This window comes from Marmota monax, unplaced genomic scaffold (genome assembly GCF_021218885.2).
Source record: "Marmota monax isolate L192 unplaced genomic scaffold, Marmota_monax_Labrador192_F-V1.1 WCK01_AAM20220418_F8-fsc00025, whole genome shotgun sequence".
NCBI lineage: Eukaryota > Metazoa > Chordata > Mammalia > Rodentia > Sciuridae > Marmota > Marmota monax.
Genome location: NW_026691950.1, coordinates 9,399,670 through 9,426,612, shown reverse-complemented (window position 1 = coordinate 9,426,612; position 26,943 = coordinate 9,399,670). Strand labels below are relative to the sequence as shown.

The 26,943-nt window shown below is 35.1% G+C and overlaps 1 protein-coding gene across 9 annotated transcripts in view; it reads left to right on the top strand.

Annotated features, from left to right (window-relative positions):
- Nucleotides 1–26,943, top strand: part of Fryl (FRY like transcription coactivator) — a 242,248-nt gene that overhangs the window by 111,022 nt on the left and 104,283 nt on the right. For all 9 annotated transcript variants that reach the window (XM_046459167.1, XM_046459245.2, XM_046459000.2 and 6 more), the window contains 6 exons: nt 2,425–2,624; nt 13,523–13,576; nt 15,902–16,041; nt 16,955–17,051; nt 25,058–25,137; nt 25,513–25,593. In XM_046459167.1, coding sequence (XP_046315123.1) covers nt 2,505–2,624; nt 13,523–13,576; nt 15,902–16,041; nt 16,955–17,051; nt 25,058–25,137; nt 25,513–25,593 — 572 coding nt within the window. In that variant the 5' untranslated portion in view covers nt 2,425–2,504. The remainder of the gene's footprint in view (nt 1–2,424; nt 2,625–13,522; nt 13,577–15,901; nt 16,042–16,954; nt 17,052–25,057; nt 25,138–25,512; nt 25,594–26,943) is intronic.

Sequence of the window (26,943 nt, the reverse complement as noted above, 5' to 3'; positions counted from 1 at the left end):
ACTTTGAACACTTTCCCATGCTCGTCAATATATTTCTTTTTAATAATATCACTTCAGATGTTTGTATAGCATTCTGTTAATTAGGTTATAAAAATGATTTATAGTCCCATGTGCCTGAGATAAGATTGTCTTATGGCCTGAAATTTCAATCAATAAATATGTTCACTGTAACTTTCTTATAATAATAAATATAACAAACAAACATTTATTAAACACCCACTAAGAAATATAATTGAATTAAATTACTTTATCTTATTTGATTAACACATTTGTTTTTAATAAAATTTTGAGTTTTCAAATTTGAAATGTTTTTATCTGGGAAAGTAACACAAAGTTTTTCTGAAACTTCTGGTTCTGTTGGCAAATTTCTAAAGTATCCAGTTATAATACCTAGTAACATTTGCTTATGTGTAATTTTTAAGGAAGTAAAAAAGGGGGGGTTGGGATGTCATTTTTAATATTCTTAATGACCCAAACTAATTTTTAAAAAAATTTTAAGAGCTTTATTTCACAATGACATTTGTTAATAGATTCCCTCTTTGATAATACACAATGTTGGATCATGACACAGAATAAACAAACAGGTCATTGTTTGAAATAATGGTCACTGTGTTTAAAGGACTGTGAATTTTTGTTTTGCATTGTTTTTATTATACAATTTTTATTCTAGAATACAATACATAATGTATTTTGACATGTTCTGATACAAAGATATTTATTTTTAGATACAATATTAACAGTTGGCAGTAATTTTGAGATTTTGAACAGGTTTTATATTTTCACATACTATGTTTGTGCTGATTGTGTTCTGCTCCCTTTTGAAGGATGGGGTTACTTATAGGGCATACTTAAGTGGAGAAAAACCGTCACTAAAGATCAGGTTGAGGTAGAGAAGTACAAACTTATCAATTTCCATGAACACAGGTGTGTTAGGCCTAAAGGGTCATATAAGCAGAAGGAAGAAGATGGGAGGGTCAATATTATCAGGCTGGAGGAGGGAAGTGACTGGATAAATTATAGACTGGTAGGCTGCTTAGTCAGTCAAGACAAGTGAAGCTGTCACTGATGTGTACTCTTAGTCCTCCAGCCCTGGTGCCTCTTCCTGTTTGCCAAACACCAAGACAATTCCCATTTGAGTAGATGGCACCACTATCCTTTGAGCGATTCAAATAAGAATCCTGTGAGTCGTTAATTCTTTTCCCTCACCTCCATATTTAATGCACTAACATGTGACAAGTCTCCGCTCCTTTTGTTTCTGTCCTATGCCATCACCATCCTCCAGGCCAAGCCAGGATCATCTCACTTGGATTTTTGTATGGCACCCCTTGATCCTGTGTTTGCCCTCTTCAAACCATTCTCCAGAGGTGCTAGAGAGATCTTTATAGAATTCAGATCCTATCCCTCTGTATGTTAATGCTTTCCACTTTCTCATTGAATATTAACTGCATTTAAAAATAAAATTTTATATATATATATATATATATATATATAAAATATATACATAATTCTATATATTACATATAATATACCTTAATATAAAAATACATATTTTTTTGTACTGGGAATTGAACCCAGGGATGCTTAACCCCTGAGCCACATCCCCAACCCTTTTTCATTTTTTGTTATGAGATAGTGAGGCTCTAAGCAACTTAGTTAAGTCCCTAAGTCTGCTAAGAACTTAGTGAACTTGCAGTCCTCCTGCCTCAGCCTCTTGAGTCATGTGTGCCCCCACACTTGGCAAAATCCAATTTCTTTACAAAATCCTGCAGGGTCCTCTGACTTGCATCCTGACTAATGATTCTGACCTGCTCTCACAACCCCCTTCACCCAGCTTCTTCCCTTGTCTTTTTGCTTCTCAAGCAGACATGTCCAGTCTTGTACTTGTGTTCCTGGTGCTTTGGCTTGCTGCCTTTTTTCCATCTTTGGGCCTAGGTTCACTTGTAGCTTCTTCATTGAGACCTTCCATAAACATGCTTTTCAAAGTTGTCTTTCAATTCCCTAATACCATTCTTGTTTCACTTATTCATATCTGTTTTATTACTTTTGTTGTACTTGATTACTTGATTAGAATCCATCCATTCATTCAGTAACTATTTATCGTGCACCTAGTGTATGCCAGGCATTGTTGGTGGTACCTGGGCTTCATCCATGGACAAAAAGCTCAAAAGAGAATCCCTGTTTTTATTGGTACTCACATTAAAGTAAAGAGAGAAATAGTACATAGTAAACGTGATATATTACTACATTGAATATGTTAGGCAATACATTAGAAGTGGCAAGTGTGATAGAGAAAAATGGAGCATGGTAATGGAGATTGGGGATTTGGAGGGGTAAGGAGCAGGATGCATATTAAGCACTGTTGTTATGGGAGGCCTCATTGATCTGATGACTAATGTAGGATTCTTTGGTTTCTTTAACTTTTAGCTTCAGCACCAGTCAGCAAAGTGAATAAGTACTGTGCTTCTTCCAACTTTCATTCCACTTGGGGAAGAAAGAACCTCATCATGTCAAACATTACAATTGACCCGGATGTCAAGCCTGGCGAATATGTCATCAAGAGCCTCTTTGCAGAATTTGCTGTTCAAGCTGAAAAGAAAATTGAAGTTGTAATGGCTGAACCCTTGGTGAGTTGAGCTGACCTATAAATCTGAAATGTTTTCTTGACTTTTGCATTAACCATTATAATACAAAATTTCTGAAGGAAATTATATACTGGGAAAAAAAGTTTAAGTAATGGAGTGGCGATCCAGAAACCTGCAATGATTTTAGAATCCACTTTGATAAATTACCACAAGCACAAAAACAACAACAACAACAACAAAAACTTGACCAATGGGAATTATGAAGGCCAGATAAAAACATAATAGTAAATAAAGGAACTCTAGGATAGTCTACAAGTTGTCATTAAGAATGTAGCCAAAGTTATAATAAACTAGTCATTATATTTTTATGCTTATAGTACATGAGGCATAGCTAGGGACCATGATGGACTCTTAAGTGGTGACAGCCTGTGATAAGGAGGAAGGAAATACTTTGTTAAGATTCTGAACGGTTGTAAGTGCTGCCCATGATAGGTGACAAAATGGTCAGACAATAAGAAAAGCAGAGAGTGACGGCAGAGACTATTTAGCTATTGTATCCAGTTCAGATTGGAATGAAAAGGTTCGTGAACTAAGTAAGGCATAAACAGAAGTAGTTGCAGAGGAAAGGGAGAGAAATGACGAGTAGAATCAATAGAACTTGACAGGTAATCAAAGAGGACTTGAGAAGTATTTAAATAGGAGTGGCATTTTAAGTGAAAGTTAAGGGTTAAGATGCTTTGCAGTATTAAGAAAGATGGGAATGTATTTTCTTGGGTAAAGCACACAGGAATATTCTTAGGTTTGAAATCTTTCAATTTGGTGCATTGAACTTGATTCACTGGAGAGCTAACCATGTGGAATTCCTTGATTGGTGATTGGAAATTCTTCTTCAGAACACAAAAGAGATGGAGACTAGAAATTGTATATTTGGGCATAATCTGTATCAAACCCCAAAGAGCAGGTACTGATATCAAGGGAAATGGAGTATAGAATAGAAATATCATTGCCAGATATTATAGAGAGACAGAGTGTAATGAAAGAGGCAATTGGATTTGGAAGTAAAGCAGTCTGGTCACTAAGAGAACAGGCTGGGCTTGTCAGTATACCTTGGTTCAAGGCGCTTTGAAAATACAGGTGGCAGTTTAGGTTACTCTTTGGGCTTAAAGGGACGGGGAATATGGTGTGCTAGGATCACAGTGTAGGTTAGAAGAGTGTTAATGGCAATGGAGGTAAAGATGAAGGACATACCAGCTGAAACTCTTTTTTAAATATCTTTATTTATTTATTTTTTATGTGGTGCTATGGATCGAACCCAGTACCTCACAAGTACAAGGCAAGTGCTCTACTGCTGAGCTATAACCCCAGCCCTCAGCTAAAACTTGTATTCCTCACACAACTGGGTGACGGATAGACATTCACTTCCAGTATGCGGTTTGGAGGGCTTATTGCTGTCAGAGGTCCAAAGCCATTAAGTGGCCGAGTGGGAGTTAGGTGTACTAATATTGGCTGTCTGCTTCCTCAAAGGAAGGAGTAGAGGAGAGGTGGTGACCTAGGGAGAGAGGGAAGGTGAAAGAAGTGTTTTTACATGCTCTTAAAATTCTTAGTGTGGAAAGACTTAAAATTACTGACAGTGTTTCTCAGAAATTCTGCTTAATTCTGAAAATTAAGTAGAAGAAACTAATCTGAAGAAAGCATTTATGAAATAATGCATCCTGGGCTTTAATACATAATAATGGGTTAAAAAACCACCAGCCAAATGTATATTTCAAAACTGTGGACATCATTATATTCAATTTAAATCATCCCATGATTGCTTTCTACAATAATAATGATTATTTTGTATGTATTTTTGCAATATGTGCACAGTATAAAGTTCTGGTTTATAAATAAGGGTTACAAAAAAGCTTATAGACCTGAATAAATAATGATAAGTTTTAATTATATATGTGCTTAATCTACAAAATGTTAATTTTCTTTTTAATAATTTCTGAATTGTGATAAATTGCTACACTCGTCTATTTAAACAGCATACAATGAGAAAGGGAACCCCTTTTTGGGGAAAGTATATTAAAAACTTATGGGAAATTTCAGTAATACATAAAATAGAGATTTATAGTCTAAGAAGTGCTCAGCATCTATCCCCCAACTTCAGCAATTTTCAACTTGCACAGCACATTTTAAAATCACTGCCAATTTTATAAAATATTTGCTAGTAGTGCCATGTGGTGTGGTCCTAGGAGTTCTCAAATATTATATGTCCCTAAAGGAATTTTTAATTTCCAAATGTAAAGGTCTTGAGAGTGAAAGTATTAAATGGAAAATATGGCTGAGCTTACCCAATGTGACAGAGTCTATATAAATGGCAATTTAAAATCCTTCCTTTCCTTTCCGGTGCCCTGTCCTTGTCTAGATTAGGTGGCGGCTCTGCCAAGGGCATGCAGGAGCTTCTAGCTAGCCATGAAGTGTCCATCACTGTGCCATTTTCTTTTCACTCACCCGACTTTTCTTTGTCTGTGATACAAATACTACTTTCTGCTTCTGGCAACTCTGTCCCTTGTCATTCCTGTGAAGAAGGTTCTAGCATCTTTAGGTCATCCCAGGTGCTCCATTGTCTTGTCAAAGTCAGGGTGATGTCTTACGATTCTCCTATCTTTTTTTTTTTTTAATTGGTTTTTCAAAACATTACATAGTTCTTGACATATCATATTTCATACATTAGATTCAAGTGGGTTATGAACTCCCATTTTTACCCCAAATACAGATTGCAGAATCACATCAGTTACACATCCACATTTTTACATAATGCCATATTAGTAACTGTTGTATTCTACTACCTTTCCTATTGATTCTCCTATCTTGATATGCTATGATACTTAAAACATCTTCTATATATTCTTTTATGCTGGTGTGTGTTTTTATTATTTTCCCCAATCTAAATTTTTTTTTTGTAGTTGTAGATGGACAGCATATATATATATATATATATATATATAGTGCTGAGGATTGAACCCAGTGCTTCACATATGCTAGGCAACTGCTCTCTCACTGAACTACAGCCCCCAGCCCCTAAAATGTTTTTAACTCCTGAATTTTAAAATTCTACTCATCCTTCCAAACTTCCTGTTTGTTCCCTCTAACAATGTTCCTACCTCAAGCCAAATAAATGTTTTACCTATTGCATCTATACAATGTAAATATTATGCATCTGTAATTACCATGTAGCAATTTGAACTTACACTGTGTCTTTGTGTGTACATACAGATCATGACTATGAGGTATTATGGTTAATTGCTTACCTGGTGGTGTTCTAGTCAGCTTTTTTACTATTGTGACCAAAAGATCTGGCAAGAACAATTTTAGAGAAGGAAAAGTTTATTTGGTTCACAGTTTTAGAGGTCTCAGTTCATAGAAGGCTGATTTAATAACTATGGGCCCTAGATGAGGCAGAGCAGCCGAAGGGTATGGTGGAGGAAAGCAGCCCAGGACATGGCCACTAGGAAGCTCTGCTCATCAGGGACAAACTGTAAACACCAAAGGCATGTCCCCAGTGACCCACCACCTCCAGCCACATCCTATCTGCCTATAGTTACCACCCAGTTAATCCACATTAGTGGATTAAGCCATCTATTAGGTTACACCTCTTATAATCTAATCCTTTCACCTCTGAAGGGGTGTTCTTGCATTGTCTTGTGTATGAGTGTGTGGGATGCCTCATATCTAAATCATAGCACCTATCTGTCTCCTCTGATTTGAGTTGCCTGATGTCAGGAACTTGGTGTCCCTTCTTTGTGTCTATAACACTGCCCATTGTGGTAGGGACTTGGAAAAGGTGTTTGTTAAGGGCTTGTGTTATAAGTGGAATTTGGCCTTAAGTAATATTGCTCTGATTTGTGCCCCTTGTTCTTCTAATAAAACATAATGCATTATTCTAACAGTTTCTAGAAGTTCTTTCAGAATAGTGCAATGCAGATTCTATTTTATTTATTCATTAAATATCATTTCAGAGATACCAGCTATAGACTCTTAAGATGAGATTATAAGATGGTGGTGAATAGTGGTGCAGATTCCACCAGAACATTGAGGTTTCTACCCCATCATCACCCTTAGAAGAGTCATCCTTGCTTACTCTCCCTGCCGTACCAGGAAACCCCCCAAATCCTCATCCTGTCTTACAGATTTTTACCCATTACACGTATGTGTAAATTATTCCTCCTTATCTAGATCTGCTTTGTTTTCATTTATATCCAGGTGTGGGTAGGTTGGCAGTCAGAGCATCAAGGTAATGAAGATATATTTAATATATTTTGTGACAGTGTTTATATTATAGATTCAAATGCTTTTATTGTGATTTCATTTATTTTAAAATGTATCCTCTACTCTGAGTCAATAACCAACTGTGCACAGTGACTCTGAGTTCTCAAAGCAGAACAGAGTCACTTTAAAGAAAACAGCATAAGGATGCTAGCAAGCCTCGTGGTCAGTTAGGACAATAGGTTATGGAATCATTTGGAAGCACAAATGTCAATGGCTTTTGTTGAAAGAACTTAATCTGCCACTATAATGAGAATTTTTTTTTTTTTCCATTTCCCATGTTAGAAACCTTAATAAAAAAGGAGGGTAAGGAGGCCAAAAGAGTCAAGGATTATCTGAGCTTGATTTTTACTAACAATTTCATTTTCATTTTAGGAGGAACATTCAGGAAGGGCAGTCATTGATTGAAATTGCAGCTTGCACACTATGCAATCCAGTATTTTAGGTTTCTTTCTTCCTTTTTGAAAGGAGATGGATCAGTCTTGGGTAATGAGCCAGGGATAACCAAGCACACCTGTTAATCTTTTAGATTGCAAGTGACTAGAAAAGAAGATAGAAAAAAAGCTTTAACCAGTCATCGCCTGATTTGGACCTTATGTATGTGGTTTAAGCCCAGCATTTTTTTAAGCGCTATAATTTCATGACAAGGACTAGGTTCAATCCCCAGCACCAAAAAAAAAAAAAAAAAAAAAAAAAAAAAAAGTACAATTTCCATTGTTTTTTGAGAATATTGAATAATATATATGTGTGTATATATGTATACACATACATATAATATATATTAAAAAGTGTTTCTTTTTTTTTTTTTTGGTCTGATCTATTTGCTCCAAACTGCATGTTCTTATTAGTTTTGCCTCCTCCTTTAATGTTTATTTTAACATGTTATATTTTTAAAATGAGGTGCTAAACAACTGATTGAAAACCCATGTACTTGGAAGAGCCTTTTTGACTGTGGTCTTTGGTGTATAATCGTGTGGACCATCAATGTCAGATCTTTGTCCAGGGTCTAATCAGGCTGCTCCTGCAGGATCCTGAATGGGAGAGATTGGTCTTTGGCTGCTATTGTAATGGGGAGTTAGAGGCAGAAGATCACTGGGGTTTTGCTATTTGGTATATGAAGTTTTACTTACTCTATCTTTGGTATTATACCCATCTCCATCTGCCACATCCCCTAGTCAGCATCTATCTTGCCCTTTCTAAAGAAAGACGGTTCTTCGGAGGGCAAGAGAAGGGATGGTCACCTTTCTCGGGAGGTAGGAGAAGGTAGAGAAGGAAGAGTCTTAATCTTTCTTATATAATCTTTTTAAAACAGTCTTAACAGACCTTCTTATTTTTATCCTTACTTTAGCTGTACTTCCAGAGTACCCAAGGTTTCCAATTCCTGAGCCTCCTGGGAGTCTCACAGCATCCGCTGGGTTACCCACCATCACTCTCTGAAGGGTGTGGAAGGCTCGCTTCCCTGTGCTTGTGTTCCAGTGTCATTTTCTCCATGGACATCTCAAATTTTCGACCCCATTCCACCTTCCTCTTCTAAGTCTAAGATACTGTAGACTCTCAGCCCCACAAGGGCAGGGAGTTTTCCATCTTGTTCAGGGCTGGATCTTAGAGCTGAACAGTGCTTGGCATACTACACACTCAGTAAAAATTTGGGTGAATGCCTGCTGACTGAAGGAGCACACATCTGACTCTCCCTCTTGCCTACTAAAGAATCCCTGTTGTTTGTGTGGCTTTTTACCTCATCTCCCACTCACTTGTCCTTTTGGTTTTAACTCCTGTGAAAGTTATTTTGTTATCATCTTAGTGGGGATTTAGGGGAGAATGTAGTCTCTGTGTTCAGCTTGCCATCTTTAATCGGAGATTATTGAAATATTTCAGGCTTACTGTTATCATGCCATCAAAATCTTTTCAGTAAATTCTCTTGCTTTCCTCAGGAGGGACTTGGTGTTGTTAGTAGTCTGAACATATACAGAAGTTGTAGAATCAAATTACAACATAAAGAATTATGGATCTTAGAATCATTATTAATTTTTATATTATGAAAAGTGGAAATAGTTCTAAAGGTTATGTAATAAAAATGTCTTTTCTACTATGAATCAAGCTAAACACTGTCAACAGTTTTTAGTCTGCAGTTTTTTCATGTCTTATTTATCCATCTCTGTAGCTCCTGTCACCTTTAAAAGAAACACATACAAATGTGTGTAATATATCTATATTTTTTTCTATACCTAAATATTTTTACTTTATATTGGTGGTGATTGTATATTAGCCCATATAAATTTGTCTCACTTTTTTTTCCTTTTCTTTTCCCTCCCTCCTTCCCTCCCCCTCTCTCCTTTTCTTTCCTTTTTTTTTTTTTTTGTAGTAAATGAGGCTTAAACCCAGGGCCTCATCCATGCTAGGCAGATAATGTATCACTGAGCTACATGCCCAGCCCTTGTTTCATTCTTTCCAACAGTTGAATATTATTTCAATAAATGAAGGTACGATGATCATTTTTAAGCCAGTCTATTGATAGTTCTACACCCAAATTTGAGGCTATTGTGAAAAAAATTGCTAACATTAACAATTTAGTACATAGTGTTGACATTTATGTATGTGTGAATATAGATACTAATTTATGTACTTTTTTAGCTATTTGTGATAATGGGGTTGCTTAGGATAAAACATTTTGAAAGGCTTATTTTTTTAGAATACTCACATAATTGAAAGACAGTACAATGGTCCTCCCTGTGGTTTCAGTTACTAAAGGTCAACTGTGAGCCAAAGACATTAAAGGGAAAATTCCAGAAATAATTCATAAATTTTATATAGCTTTTATTATGATATATTGTTAATTGGTCTATTTCATTATTAATCTGTTACTGTGCCTAATATATACATTGATTTTGACATAGGAAAAAAATAGTGTATTTACTGTAGTGTAAACTTAGTCTATACACAGTCCATACATATAGGAAAAAGCATAGCATATTTAGGGGTTAATCCTCTCCAGGGTTTCTGGCATCTTGGAACACATCTCTCACAGATAAGAGGGATCTACCATTTATCTTCCTGAACAACGATTAGGACATCCTCAAACACATTATAATCAAACTTAGAGGTTAATACAAAGTCCTTGGTTAGTAATTTATTTTTAATACAGTCCATTTATTTCATGTTTTTGTATTAGTAATGTGAGTAGCCTTTTCATTCAAAAATTATTTCTGACTTCTTAATTATGGAAAAAATAGGTCATCTCCTTCAGGAAAAGCTCTGTTTAGATGTCAAATCTTTAGAAAGCTTTGAGGAAGTGTGGGTTTGTGGAGACATTAAAAAAAAAAAGTTAAATATAAGGCAACTGTGTGTTTCTGAAAAGATTATCATTCTCTTTTTTTCTTCTGTATGGTTATTAAATTTTTTTAGATTTGATCCCCCTCTTCACTGTAAATGTTGAATAAGTCAACTAAGTTGGGGAGAAACCCCTTGCTGTATCTCCCAATTCTACCTTGGGTACCCAGCTGAAATTACAATACTAAAATCCCTTTAAAAGCTTAATATTTTTCAAACTTTGCTTATTATTATGAAATGGAGTTTTGCTGTGTTACCCAGTCTAACTCCTAGGCTTAAGTGGTCCTCCTGTCTCGGCCTCTGAGTAGCCAGGACTTCAGGTGTTTGTCACCACTCCTGGCTTGGTCCCTGCTTTTAGAAATAGTGTTTTACAGGACTTACTAAGGAAATTACTAGCTGTTTTACTTAAATTTTAGAAGTAATTGATTGTGCAAGATATATAATTGTACAGAATCATCAGGTAGTACATGAATGGGGTGTAGTTTGGTTTTACAGATAAAAGTCTTATTCTGCAAGAAAACTACTGAAGTGTGCTTAGCCTCTGAGGGGCAAAGTGCTAAGGACATACCAAAAACTTCCTGCTAAGAAATTAAAGTGCCATGTGTTCTGGTGTTTTTTCTGACCCCATTTAAATTAGTTAGAAACATGATTCTCTGACAGATTGGGAATTTGCCACTGAAATACTGAAATGTATTTCAGTGGCAAATACATTTGTGATTTTTTTTTTTAAATAAAGAATGGTCATAAATGAGAGGAGATTTTAACACTACTGCATAGAAAAGCTTCATAAATTTTTTCTAAATTTAGTTGGCTCTCTGCCAATTGAATGATATCCTTCCACTTAGGTAAGGGCCATTCTTCCTTCCTTCCGGGAACACCTTCCCAGGCATTCCTAGAAATAATGCTTTACCAGCTCTGGGGATCTGTTCATCCAGCCTCATTGACACCTAAAAAAATAACCATCTCAGCTAGATAAATCTTTAGGTGGTAATCTCAGAGAATGCTATATTTTTCCTTGACAGCACTCTCCTCAGTTTATATTTATATATTGATATGATTATTCAGTTAATGTCTATGTTTATTTGCCGCAGTCCGGCTGCAGCAAAATAACGGGGGGGGGGGGGGGGGGGGGGGCGGGGGGGAGGAGCAACTTGTGTAGATTGATACAGCAGGAGTAGGAGCCGTTTATTGTAGGACAGGAGCGGTATTTATACATTCCACACAGCTTATCTTAATTAGCATAAACTAGATACAGCAGTCAACCAATAAGGAATCTCCACACTTAATGGCTCACTGGCATTACTTCACAAACCACTCCCTCTGGCAAAATGCCAGGTGCCATCCAGACTTGTTTACAGACTCTTACATTTATTATTTATTTTTTTGTAGTGCTGGGGATGGATCCCAGGACCTCACACTGGCTAGCCATGTACTCTGCTGTGAGCCATGTTTCCCAAACCCTGTTTTCCTTTTAAAGCTCATAGTAGGCAGAAACTCTCTTGCTTTGCTTACCATCATATCCCCAACACGTGAAAGTGCCTGGTTCTTAAATGTCAGGGGATACCATATAAATATTGTACACAGTGGAAATGAAGCAAGAAAAAAATGGAAGAGAAAATCACAGTTCTTTGTGTGTTAAAACATATAATTCACAAAATGTAGGTACAACTATCATAATCCCTGACCAGGAGGAAAACATCATATAGCATTTTTTATTAATTAACTGGTCAACAGACTTCTAAAATATACCTTTTGCCTTATATTTTAGGTTGTCAAATTTTTTAAAAAATTGAACTAGCAGAGTCTTTAAAAGAAAAGCTCCTTGTTGATGTATAATATCTAGTTTTTGTAGACCAATGATATTATTCTAAATATGTAACATTAATATTATTGGAAATTAATATATATTAACAAAAACAGGCATGGCAACTTAACAGATTGCTTTTAGTCTTTTTAGATTAATTAGAAAATTACTGAGTTAGAAAGAACAATCATGTAATTTAAAAAGGCAAAAGTGGGAATTTTTTTAAAAGTCTCATTTAATGAAGTAGAAAATCAGTAGGATTATTGGCAAATAAATTCAAGGTAAGGTTATTTTTGAAATTAATAAAACAGTTAAAACACATAATATCAAATTAGGAATGATGCAGAGGCTGAGGAAGTAGCTTGGTGATACAATGCTTAACTAGCTCATGAGAGGCCCTGGATTCCATCCCCAGCACTGCAAAAAAACAAAGTACAAAAGCAACTGTAAAAGGCACGTGTACGGCACAAAGTATGTACTTGGTACGTGACAGACTGAGTTCTTAGTTTACTTTGATTATTTCAAAAAATAGTAAAGATTCAAGCATTCATGTATAAAATACTTACAGTGTCTTGATCATGGTGTTACTGATTGTCGCTGAATCCCAGAAGTTATACATTAAGAATCAACTTGGGGCTAGGGCTATGGCTCAGTGGTAGAGCACTTGCCTACCTAGCATGTGTGAGATCCTGGGGTTGATTGTCAGCACCGTATATAAATAAATAAAATAAAGGTCCATTGACAACTAATATATATATGTGTGTGTGTGTGTGTGTGTGTGTGTATACATATATATATATATATACACACACACACATATATGTATGTATGTACATATATGTATAAATATAAAGAATCAACTCGGGCAGCAGGTATATATCTAAATAATGTAATAATGAGGGGAAATTTCAAGGCCGCAAACTACTTTTCTAAAGCAGTGGTACCAGATAGTCTATGAGCTAGTTTTTCAGTTTCTAGGAGTAATTCATTTCATTCTTCCTTAAATTTCATTCTTGAATAGAGAAAAATGGAACCCCCACCTCATTTTTTTCCTTAAAAGTAGTATATAGCTGATAACAGTGTTCGACAGTCACTGGCTTTTCAGATGAGAAAACTGAGGCACAGAGACCTTAAGGCCTTTCACCCCTTGGTGGTGAACGTGGCAAAAGAATTAATGAACACATGCCGGGGCTTTTGAACTTGACAGGACCTATTTTAAACTTCAAGCTTATCATCTAAGAATTGTTGAACTTGAATTTGTCAGAAAAAGTGATCATGTGACACGGCCGCTCTTTGTAAGTGTGGCTGAGAGCCACTTTTACGGGAGGGTTTGAGTCTTAGTCCTAGATCAGGGTGAGGTGAGGCTTCCCTTCCTCCAAAATAGCCTAATTACAAATGAAACAAAAGCAGAATCAGGTCGCAAAATTAAAGTGTTTATCACATGGAAGATTTCTAGTATTTTGTATTTATACTTTTTTTTTTTTTTTTTTTTTTGTAGGAGAAGCTGTTGTCCAGATCTCTTCAGAGGGGTGAAGACCTGCAGTTTGATCAGGTGGGTCAGTTTTAGAGGATACTTTTTCCTGGAAGGAAAATGTCTTTCCTAATGATCTGTTCTGAATATGTCCAATATTAAGAAGTTTCTTTATTATTTTAGTGACTCTGTATCTCTTTATGCATTAGATTCTTCTGGAATTGGTAGTTTTTGTTTGCTTGAACAAATAAGTTATAAACCTTATTGATTTTAGTCCACTTAGCATTTTAAAACTTTTTACTTTTCATTGTTAATCTCTTTAATGTTCCTTTTGAAATTTTTCTCAGAAAGTTTCTGATTACACTCTTCACTCTTAGGTGCCAAGTCTATGGTTTTTACATTATAATATTTTACATTGTTAAATTTATGTTTTTACTGCTGGAGCTTTCAGAACTTATAAGTAGGATACTAGCATTTAAAAACTCATGTGATATTGCTCTACTGTTGGTTTTTCTTCTGCCTGAGATTAAATGTTGGCTTAAGTGCTCTTTCATTATAATTATTTTATTAAATGTTGATTACTTGGAATAACCAATAATCTAGATTAGCTTTCTGTTGCCATCAGTCTTCCTGGACCACTTTACTCAAAATAATATATCTAAGAAATAGAAGTCAATGTCCATATTAGACTGGCTAGGGTTATTTGGTAGACATTTACTGCGTTCTTGGATCCCACTCCAGTTGTGCTAAATCAGAATCACCAAGAGTGGTGTATTTACAATATAGCACCTGTATTTGTGGGGGCTCTGTAGGGGACAGCTCTCTGAGGCATACACTTAGTAAGAAGATACTGATAGACAAACCATCAATAGGGAGATAAGGCCTTTGTTACAGTAAGATCAACTAAGGCAATGTTTTTCAAATTTTGTACTATTGTAGAAGTTACTTAGATTATTCACATCTTGAATCTAACTCATTAATCAATGTATACTCAGATTTGTAATCCAGTTAAACATCAGTTTAAGGAAATTTTTAATTTATTGTATGATGATTAAAAATGGAATGGTCATGCCTCATAACTTGTTTTTGTTCCTCACAGTAAAGTTGTACGTGTGATGTAAATATTTTTAGTATATAGTTATAGAATCAAATGATGTTGTATTGTCCCTTCTTTAGGTATTAAAACAGATTTCCTTTGAGCTGTACTGTTTCATAAAACATTTTAAAACATGGTTAAATGGAATCTTTTTACTTTAATTACCTATATTAGAAACTATTTACCTGTCAAATTATGGTTAATTTATAATAAAGAATGATTGAAGGGGGGGGTAGAAGTAATAAAAAAGAATATGCTACAGAATCAAATAACCTACTGAATTCTTTTCTATTTTCCCCATGATGTATATTTTGATGTCATTTGCAGAATATGAAATATAAGGAAAATGAAATGCTTAACATGTAGAGACATCTTCATTAATGGAGTCTTCCTATAATCATAGAACTGAAAGCGACCTTGAATATTTCTGTAGCCCCAAAATCAAACAAGTCAGCAAAGTGAAGCATGTTTGACTGTATGCTAATTTAAAAATAATAATTATATGAGCAGTGGGTTGAGTCAGATGCAGAAATTCTTATGAAGAGAGAAAGTTTTTCTTGGGACACACAAGACAAAGAGTGATTGGTCCAGGCAGGTTGGGTCAGGTTGGGTTTATTAATTAAATGAATTTATGATGTTCACCTAGAACTCAGGTATTTTCAAGGGTACCAGAAATTCAGTAACAGTTGTTCGTCACACTACACTTACCTTTTTTTCTTTCTCTTTCTTTTTGTGCCACTGGGACTTGAACCCATGCCTTGTGCATGCTAGGCAAGCTCTCTGCCACTGTGCTGCACTGCTAGACCTACTGCATTTACCTTTATTGCTGTCCATTTGTATGTTATCAGCTTTGCAAGCTTGTTTCCAACAGGCTTCTAACATGTGGACTTGTGGATATCAGAGTAATTGTAATTTTCTCTTTTGTTTCATAGTAATATATAGAAAATTGGAGCTTTCTTCACAATTGTAACATAGTGTAGTTCTCTTGTTTGAGCATGTCTTCATGCATAGAGTGGCAACATTTTAGAATCTTGTTTGCATAAACACAAGGGAGTTTCCAGGGCAGGAAGAAGTAGGGTTTATTCATATTATTTCTAACATTTTTCCTAGACTTATTGTGTATATAATCAAGGATATTACTGAGGGGCTTGTTTTTACACGTGTGTGTGTGGCACATGGAGGCAGGAAAAGGTTGAAAATCACTGTGCCAACTGAGTTACTTTATTCATTTCCAAGTGATTACTAATAGGGTTAGGAGTATGATGTGTTCAATGCTAAATTTTATTTTTCGATTATGTCTTGTGTTTCAGTTGATAAGCTCTATGAGCTCAGTAGCAGAGCACTGTCTCCCTTCCTTACTTCGCACCTTGTTTGACTGGTATAGACGCCAGAATGGAACTGAAGATGAGTCTTATGAGTATAGGCCTCGATCTAGCACAAAATCTAAGGGGTAAGTGGTGAATTTTCTAGGTGTTTTACTTGGTGCTAAAACACTTTCAATGAAGAAAATTATAGGGTTATCAACTACGATTGTTATTGTTTTGTTTTTAAGCAAAGAGCATGGATTATTTTTGTTATAAAGGTGGTAGGAAGGAGAAAACTCCGTGTCTTAATGCAATACTAATTTTGGGTTCTTGTTTGGGTTCTTTGCCTCAATGGCAAAGTAAGAGCAGGTCCCGTCATTGGAGTAAGGTGTGCCATGCCAGTAGTTGAGTGGGGAATCCTAATCATAAAAGTTAAAAGCCATTCAGAGAAGGTCCATTTCATGTGATTTTGGAAGGGAAGCAATTGTGATACACGAAGAATCAGAAACTGAATTATCACACCAAGACTCTTGGTGCTCAAGTGCTAGAACTTATCTTCTCCACCTTCAGACTTCTCAGGGAGATTTTGGATTACATATAACATCTACTCTGCTCAGGCGATTGCCCATGGTTTAGAGTATTGAATTTAGGAGTTTTCAGCTTAGATTTGTGAGGTTACTTTGTAACCTATTTCATCCAGAGAACTTATTACTTTTGTTTCACTTGTTAATAAAAAAAAAATCACCATCAAAGAGGGTATGATGGTAGGTTTTCTAAAGATAGTTTAAAACACTCTCTCTTACTAATACTTCCATATTAAGTTTAATTTCTGTTAGATGCAATAGTGAATTATATGTTTAAATACCCATTGTATAAAAAGAAAGAATATGCCATGCATATACTGAGTTATTTAAAAAAAAAAAAAAAACACCTTCTACTCAAAAAACACTGTACCACACTGCACATAGTGGGAACACAGTAAGCAACATGAACTACTGTCCAATAGTTATTTAAAACTCTGTGTCTTAATGCAATTCTAATTTTGAGTTCTTGTTCCAGGGATGAACAGCAACGTGAAAGAGATTACCTTCTGGAAAGGCGGGACTTAGCAGTAGATTTCATTTTTTGTTTAGTTTTAGTTGAAGTTCTAAAGCAGGTGAGCTCTCCTGTGTCCGCAAAGTCTGTATTTCTCATCCTTACCATGTCTTTGTGTTTGTTTCCTTATTTAGGATGTTATGTCTAACATTCTGGCCCACATAAACCAAATCCCTTTAGCTTAATTATATGTCTTTGAATACCCTGCTGCTTTCCACCCTGTACCTATCTCTACTTCCTGTTCTTTTTACCTTTCTTTGCCAACTAGGATATGAAATTTTGTTAGCAAGATGAAACTTGGTGGAAATTATTTTAAATATGGGCTTTAGCTGTAACTACAGTCTACTTGTCATTAAGTTTACTTCTGCTTGATTTCTCTTCCTGAACCCCTCTCACTTGCATTCCAACCTGGAATAGTTGAGCAGTTATAGTTCAGGAAAGGGGGTGATTTGATAAAGTAAGATCAAATTGTCAAGTGCACATGGTTTCAGGCAAGAATACCTCAGAACAAGGTGTGTTTATTCATTTAGTGAATGTTAGAATGTCTGTGTGCACTGACATTGTTTCAGGACTGAACACATGAGCTTCTATCTGAATGAGATAGACAGTAAATATATAAATACACAACATCAGATACCATCTTCCATTTCCTATTCAAGATAAGTGCCAGTTTACATGCAAATACCTCTGCTGATTTTGAGGGCTTTGTTTTATTTTAAAATCCATAGTCTCTAAAGAGTTAAGTATCATTCAAGAATGATCCATGTATTTCCAGCCACAAACATTGTATTGTTTAGGAAAAAGTCAGATAACTAAAAAACAAAAATCATATTTTGCATATAACATGTTCAGGCAAGAGTTTTTATTATATAAAATGTAATATTAGACAATAAATAGTAAAAGTAAAATATAAAAGCTAATTGACAGTCTTTTATACAGTCAATATGCTAATTACATAATCATTTCTACTTTGATTCTGTTTTTCCAATGTATGTGAAAAGACAATGATTTGGTACTGTGAAATCTGCAAATAATAATACTTTAAGTATGTAAAGATAACTCAAGGTAAAATCTCTAATTTGTACCTTTTATATAAAGGTTCCTTAGTAGATGTAGGAAAAAATTTTCTCCGTTCCTTGTGCTTACAAGTCAGATTTGATTTTAGTGATCTCTCAGTGTGGCTGGGGTGCTAAGACCCTAAGACTGAAATAACTAGGGTGGGAGGAGCTGGTGACCAGAAAAATCCATAGACCCGGAGAGGATTGGACTCCTGCTCCTTGTGCTTGATCCCCAACATCTCCTGTGAGCTAAATGTAGGTCATATGAGTGTTTTGGTAGCAACCACATGCAATATTTTGCTTAGTTAAATAGCAGAGTGTTCTCCTTCCAGTCTGAGAAATTGCAGACTCCTGACCTGGACATCAGGCCCTCTGAATTCCAACTCCACAGTGCCTTTCTACTTTGTTTCTCATGACATTCTCCTAGCAGCCAGTCTCTCTTCTCATCAGGAAGTTGTGCCTAATTGCAGTTGGCTTCAGAGCTTCAAATCACAGGCAACTGGTAGACGTGTGTTTTCTTCTTTCCTCCTTCTCCTCCCTGTCTACTCCCCTTCCTGTGCCTTTTGTAATCCTCCTCCTCTAAAATAATCCAGATAGCTCTTCTAATAGAAAAAAACAAAATCAGTGTCTATAAATTTAAGAACAGTTTGTTTCAGTAGACTAGGTTTTTCAAGCTCACTGCACAAGATCATTTCTGACTGATGGTTTCTATGGACTTAAAGTATGAAACACAAATACAGTGGCTCTGATAGCTAATCTGTTTCTTTGGCTGTGTCATCATATTGTTCCAACCAGCAACCAGTTACCCTTTCCTCTCTTTTCTACTATCCTCATACCTCTCAAAGAACAAATGTATCTCATAGATAGAATTTACTTATCAAAAATCCTATAGAAAGATCCTCCCACCCTAGTAAATGGCAAGTCTTTTTACTTTCTCCACAATTAATAAAACTAGAAACTGAAGTAAAAATCAATAGAAAATGTCGTGCCAAACCAACCAAGCTTTCTTCTGTCAAAATGCCATAGGGTTGGGGCTGGGGCTGTAGCTCAGTGGTAAAGCACTTGCCTCGCATGTGTGAGGCACTGGGTTCAATCCTCAGCACCACATAAAAATAAATAAAGATACTATGTGTTCATCTACAACTAAATAAATATTTTTTAAAATGCCATAGGGTTTAATAGAACCAGAGATAAATCTACGTACAATGTACTTAATAAGACATTGAGCTTAATAAGAATTGTACATTTTTATGTGTTGCTGGGAATTAAACCCAAGGCCTCCTGCACATTAGACAGATGCTCTCCCAATGAGCTACAACCCCAGGCCAGACTTTTAACTTTGCTTCTGCATAGTATACCCATATGAAAATGTGATTTGGTTTTATTTTGATGAGGCAGATAGTTCCCAGGGTATTGAAGTATCCATACATGATTGTTTCAGTATTGAGGAGGAGTGATTCTTTCTTGTGGGTAGTTCTTGATCTGATAGAGTCTAAGTAATCTGTTCCTTGGATAACTAACCTGTTGTGTCTTCAATAATGCCCACATGTTTAGAACTTCATTGTTCATAAAGGGCTCTATATCCATCATGCCAACTGATCATTATTATGAATGCTGGGAGATGGCTGTGGCAAGTATTAACATGCCAGCAGTCTCTCTTCCTTGCTGAGAACCTTTAGCTAAGTTATTACCCACTAACTCCTTCCTCCTCTATAAAAAAGAATGATTATGGTATCATTTTTATAGAATTATAAGAATTAAATATGATAACCCTGGTGCATGGAAAGTGCCCAATAAATATTATGTGTTATTTTCATTTTACAGATGAAGAAATGTTTTTATTTGTAGTGATTTGCCGAAGATCATAAAATAGTTCATTTTTTACTCCCATGTTTTTTCCCTTTACTAATACAAATAAAAACAGTCTTGTTAGTAAAATCAATGGTATGAAATTAGATCAAAATGGTGAGTATCTTTTAAAATTAAAGTTTTAGTCATGAGTTAGATGAAAAAATTTAGTTAATTTAAGTACAATGAAATTTAATACTGTGATTCAGCACAGGAACAAAATTAAAATGATAGAAAATTTATTATTTCAAAAAAGAATAATTTTGGGGTAATGGCTGACCACAAAATTTAGGCTTTAGAATGTGATTACAGCATGTTTAAACAGAAATATGGCATTTTGATTGTTTGAAGCTATTTTTTTTTATGTTGGACTGTAATCATACATTTATTCTTTGAAATAAACAGAAAGGTTGAGAAACCTAGTTTTTGAGCCATTTTGAGGTGTTGGCTAAGTTTAACCAGTACTGTTGTGACAGATCAGAAGGTAGTGATGTCTTCTATGTCTTTGGAGTAGATCCTTACCTTTTTTAGATTTACCATGAGCGTTTAAGATATCCATGAGAAGTTCTGAAGGCGGGGGGGGGGGGGGGGGGTGTGATTTGTCATTCCACTGAGGTGTGAATTTATTCACTGTCCTTTTTGTTGTGACCTGGGCATTTGGCTAATGAATGAGCATTGCTGACTCCCCAGTATCCTTGTCTTTACCTGATTTTGTTGTTCTTTACTTCCCTGTTGTGACAGGAGCATTTAATTTTGGGAAGTGTAGCAGGACTAGCCTCAGAACAAAATTTAAGTATTCTCCAGTGTCCTCTAGATACTCCCTCCCTGAATATTCAAGGAGAATTGGAGCTGCTGCATCTGAAATCACACCAATCACGAGATGTGAAAAAGTCTTGATGCTAGGTGAAAATATTAATTCAAGGAAGCAGAAATTTTTCTGTCTGAACTGAAATGAGATCCTTCCTTGTCGATTTTTTTTTTTTAATTCAGTGGAAAACATTTTTATCACTATTGAAAATAAGGGGAGAAATAGAGACTTCAGAAATACCTGTGTACACCGATTGTGTCCATTCCTATAAGAAAAATTTCAGAGGTTGTATATTTTTTTCTTCCAAAAATTGAGATATGTTTTTTCTTTCAGTTTTGTTTCTCTTTCATTCTTTTCTAGTGACAATATAAGATCAAAAGTTTTCCTTGCACTTTTGTTTCATTTTTTTTTAAAAAGTGTGTTTTCCTATATCAGAATGGGGGCACAGCATATTCTAGAGAAAATAGCAACCCCAGAACTTCATTTTCCTTATCCATAGGGGACAAATATCTATCTTTAAGGCTGTTGTGATACAAATAATGTATATAAAAAGGTGAATTTTCTGACACACAGATGTGTAAAAAATGCTGGGTGTGGTAATAATAGGGTCATAATAAAGAGCACACTGCATGGCCAAGAGTTGTCCCTGGCTGTCATTGTTGGACTTCACGCATAACTGCAGCAAATAAAGAGTACTCCCTGGTGGCTGGGAGTGCAGCACAGTGATTCCCCAGCACCCCCCCCCCAAAAAAAAAAAAGAAAGGAAAAAATGTATGTGTGTGCATATATACGAATATGCACTTGGGGAAATCATAGATTTAAGTTATTGGTGTTTCACATCTCTGTCCTAAGAGCATAACAAACATCCTTATGAGGGAATTAATATGGTAAACCACAGCACAGTAAATGAGGTACAAAAAAATTAAATCACATGAAATGTCGAGTTGTCTTATTTTGAGGTCACTAAAATGTCTAGGGCTAGCTTACTGTGAATTTCAGAATAAATCCTGGGAGTCGGGCTCTTTCCCTCCCCTCCCCTCCCCTTCTCCTCCTTCTCCTTCTCCTTCCTTCTCCTCTTCCTCATTCTTCTTGTTCTCTGTTTCTCCTCTTCTTTTTTTAAATCTTTGCTCAGTTTTTATTTAGATTGTTTTTTTTTTTAAATTAAGTAGTTTTCCTTTATTTTTTTCTGTCTTTTTAATATTGTTGTACCTCCTAGAAGAAATCATAGAGTCTGCACTCTAACAGATAGACACAGGCAGTGACTTCCTCAGCTCTTTTGTTTTTTATTTTGAGACAGGGTCTCCAGCTTACAATCCTCTTGCCTCAGCCTCCCAAGTCGCTAAGATAACAGGCCAGCATCACCATCCTGGGCTTAGGCTGCTCTTTCAAATGCATTCTATTCCTAGCTCAAGTTTGGCTTCACCTAGTGGCAGGTGTCTGTTCTGTTTTAAATTTTGGTGGGGTAATGGTGTGGCTGACTGAAACTTAGGGAACCAGTGATTCTAGTAATCTTCTTGTTACCCTGGGTCTTATTTTTTTGGTCCAAGCCAAGAAAACCAGGCCAAGAGAATATAAGGCTTACACTATCTGCTTCCCTGCCTTCGCAAGTTTGGATTCCACCCATTCCTCCCACCTGGCCTGGCCTGTTTCTTTCCCTCATCTGGTCCCTTCATCTAGTTTAGATTTCAAGGGGGTAAGAATTTTGACCTGATCACTTTTAGAGAAAGATGGAACAGGTAAGAGGACAAGGAATAATGTTCAGTTGTAATGCACCACAATCTGCATTCTTCCAGGGCCAGTAAGTATGGAGATTTAATCTATTATCTACATTTTAGAGGAGGTGGAAACTTACTCAGATTATATAGTGAGTAAAAAGAAAAACTTTGGTTTTACTAATTCCAAATTCATCATCTTTCTTCACTTCATTTCATTAAAATGAAGAAAATGGGTTTTTTTTTTGTTTGTTTACTCAATAATTTGATCATAGTTTACTTACAATAAAATGGACAACTTAGTGTGACTGTAAGGGGACCCTTTGGGGGGATGCTTTTTAGTTTCCTCTTAAATGTAATCTAAAAGACTGAGTAACAACTAAAAGATTGCCATGTCTTTCTTTCCTTGACCAGCTGGCATTCTGAAATTTCCAAATCAATAAGATATGATTGTTATTTTTTAAATCTTTGCTTTATAATGATATAATGATAGGATGCATTTACCTATAAAAGATTCAAGGACTTCTTGTAATTTTGAGATCATAAAAGTCCTCATTAAGTATCCCTGATTGCTAGAGAAATCCTGGTTTTAGAGTTTTAGCTTACCAACATGAGACAAGGATTAAACGATTTTTCTAGAGTCTTCATAATTCTTGATTGGGTAGAATAAATTCAGATTTTTGCCTATTATTAGCATGAGATTTTAAAAACTCATATTCTACAAGTTGATAAGTACACCTCCTCTCTTTCCTGAGTCATCAGGATACTTTTCAAAGGTTCTCTGAGACCTAGAAAGGCAAGGTCTGTACCATGCCGCTTCCTCATTCAGTCTTGATCTGGAGGGTAGATCGTATTCCAGATCCAGGCTTTGGGACAGCCTCAGTTTCCAGGAAATGTGAGATGAATGCTCTTTCTGATCCCCTTCTGGTCAGCAATAAACACTGAGCCATTTAGCCAAGACAAGGTCAGACTCTTTGCTCAGGGAGTAAAACCACCGCATCAGCTGCTGTTCTTTTACTTGACAGTGATGTAGAAGTGGCGCCAGTGTTCCTCTCAGTGTTGTGTCAACTTAGTCACCTTCTCATCGAGATTAATAAATGTAAATGAACAGCTATTTCTTGAATTTCTTGCCCTTATTATAATATAATCATAGTTATTCTTATCTAATTAACATTTCATAATCACATTTTGCTAGTTCCTGATCATTATTCAGGACTGAATTTAGCTGCCTCTGATAAATTCTTAGGTTGCCTTTGTAAGAAATAAATTACCATTTTAATCCTTCCTTAGACCCTTGAGAAATATTTTGGCCATCTCTAAGTAGTTACAGTTCTCTATTATTTTTTCCCCAGTCTAGTTTGTAGATTTCTTGTTTTCATATACTATCTATATTGTAATTTTATTACATTGATAGAATTTTACCATCTATATTGTCAAAGTTCTTAAGAAAATGAAAGTTCTATATTTTCTTACATTGGACCCCATATCTGCAGAATTGGATAAATCATGATTCTGCTTTAAGACACTCTGTTGTCATTGGTGTCTTTATGGTGGCCTGTGTGTGTTTTACATGTGATGAAAACCACACACAGGCCTATGAGCCTACTGCCTGAGAACTAGAATATTACCACAACTTAAGCCTAATTATGTGAGTTTCTCCTAGTTCACTCCCTTTTCTCACCCCTTATCGTTCTTCTGATTTTTGTGTAAATTATCCCCTTAACTTTAAAAAATGTTTTATATATGTTTAAATAATATATTAATTTTTCTTGTTTTTGAACTTTCTAAAAAATGGCATCATGCTGTTTATCTCTAATACTTATTTTTCCACTCAAAATTACATTATTAATTTAATCCATGAATTGCAGCTATATATCATTATCTTTCTTAGGCATGCATGTAATATGCTAGTATAGAAGAAAGGGGAAAGATAGTTTTTGCTCTGCCCTCTTAGGTTTTAATGATTGGGGCTTTATGGATTGATTTGAGAGACAACAGATTTATGGGTAAAGGTTAAGTACATATGCATGTGGAGGCTCTCATAGAAAAGAAATGAAGACCCTGAAGAAGACCCAAGGGCTTATACAGGTGGAGAAGTGAAAAACAGAAAGGGTTTGGGCTTCTAGAAGTAGTGCATTTAGGGAAGGTAAATACATGGGGGGAGCCAAAGGAAGGTAAGGGTGATTTACTAAGACTTGTTGAGACAGTCACATCTTCATGCTCACTTCCTGTCTCCAGTGGCAGTGAACAAGGCAGAGACCCTCATACCTGGTTCAGAGTGGACACCTTCAGAAAGGAAAATTTATATGTGGTCTTTAGGAAATAATTTGTCTTTTTAGACAATTTTTTTAAAGATAAAAAATAATTTATCTTTTACCTTTCTCCTGTTTGGTTGTGTCAGACTTGGGTTTTTTCCCATTGAATAAGTATAAAATGATGTGGTTGTATGCTTTCATGCTCTTTATTACTGATGAAATTAAGCATCTCTTCATATGTTTATTGTCATAAGAATAAAGTGATTGATTTAATTTAAGTGATGGGAACATTTACAAAAGTCTAATTTGTAAGTTAGCTTTTCCATATATATATATATATATATATATATTTTTTTTTTTTTTTTTTTTTTTTTTTTAAATTCTAGATTCCTGTTCATCCTGTACCTGATCCCTTAGTTCATGAAGTTCTAAACTTGGCTTTTAAGCACTTTAAACATAAGGAAGGGTAAGTAAAATAACAACTTGGAATTGTTGCTTTTCTCCAAAGCCTAAGTTGAGACTCTTGAAGATAGTATGAATTCTTATTGATTATTAGTTTTTAGAGTTCAAAGCAATCATTTTCCCATTTCTTTTGAATCGACACAATAGGCTTATAGAAAAGATTTTGTAAAAATAATTCTTAACACTCTAGATTATATTTATAAGAACTGGAAGGTTAGATTTCTTGGCTATTTAAAACCTGAACAAGAAAATTTGTGTACTATCATAGTATGAATGAGTATTCAAAAAATATAATACTCTGATAAGGAATTTTTAAATTTATTAAGAGAAATCATTTTAAACATTTAATGAAATATTGTTTGTTTTATTGCTATTTTAGATATTCAGGAACCAACACTGGGAATGTGCATATCATTGCAGATTTATATGCAGAGGTGATAGGGGTTCTTGCCCAGTCAAAGTAAGTTTTATAAATCATTGATTTTGATTTGCTTTGTACTTCAGAATGTTTCATTCCTAACTGACACAACAAACTCTGATAGTTAAAGACCCACCAATTTTGCCATTGAATTATCATGAAGCCCTCTCCACTTTTATTACTCTTCTCTGTTCCCTAGAAGCTCCTTTGAGTAGCACCATTTCTTCAATTCCACTACTTGTTTTACTTTATTTGGGGGTTTCCATAAATGTCTGAATCAAGCAAGTCAGAAATTGCCAAGAGTAGTCAGGACATTTACTTTATTCCATATTTTTAATAATTTTATGAGAAGTATTTTTTGAAATCTTTGTTTTAAAACTTTACAGAGCTAATAATTACTTTTATTACTTTCCAGTGAGTGCCTTTATTTCTGAGATCACAATATAATGTATTTTAATCATCTTATTTGTTTTAATACTGAACTGAGAGGCTGGGGATGGAGGTCTACAGTAGAGTGCTTGCTTAGCATGCATAAGGCCCTGGGTTCAATCCTCAGCACCCCAGAAAGAAAAAAAATTGGTAAACAAAGTCTTGGTTAAGTAGAAAATGTACCCCCTGAAAAGGATAAAAGGTTAGGATTGTACCTTTTGAAAGTGTTATTCAATTCAGTAGGAGTTACACTCATGGAGTTATAATAAAACCTCATTTTAGTAAGCAGTAAAGTATCTTTAGCACCTTGTGGTTACTCTGAATTTCTGGAAGGTTTTGGATTTCATTTTGCTGCTAAAAGAAATTCCTAAGAAAGTATTGATTCATATTTTCTTGAATGCTTTTGAAAGACTCTTTGGCCCAAAAATCACCAAATAACTATCTAAATTCCAAGAAGGCAAGCACAATTATTTAATGTGGAAATAGTTAATTAATAGCATAATTCAAAAAATAGTTAGCATCTTAATTTTAAATAATACTTAAGTAATTTTAAGTAATACTTAAGTAAAAAATTTTTAAATTTTTTAAGTCATACTTTATTTAATATATTTTTTACATTTTAAAAATATACTAAAGATCCTTATATAATCCATGCTTTAGAACTTAGAATATAGTTTGAATATTTTAAATGATTTAAGACATAGACAATAACACCTTAATATCTCATTTACATTAATTGGTAATGAATCCCTAATTCAGGAATATATACACAAATCATGGGTGTAAGCAATGTTACATTGCTCTTTATGGCATAGTAATTCATGATTTTTTAAAAGTCAAAGATGAATTTCTATATCAGGAATATAGAAAAGAAGTTCTAAGCAATACATTAGCAAGTTTGGATCAAGAAGAATACTACGTTGTAGAATAATAAGTCTAAATTATCAGTAAAATTATAAATGA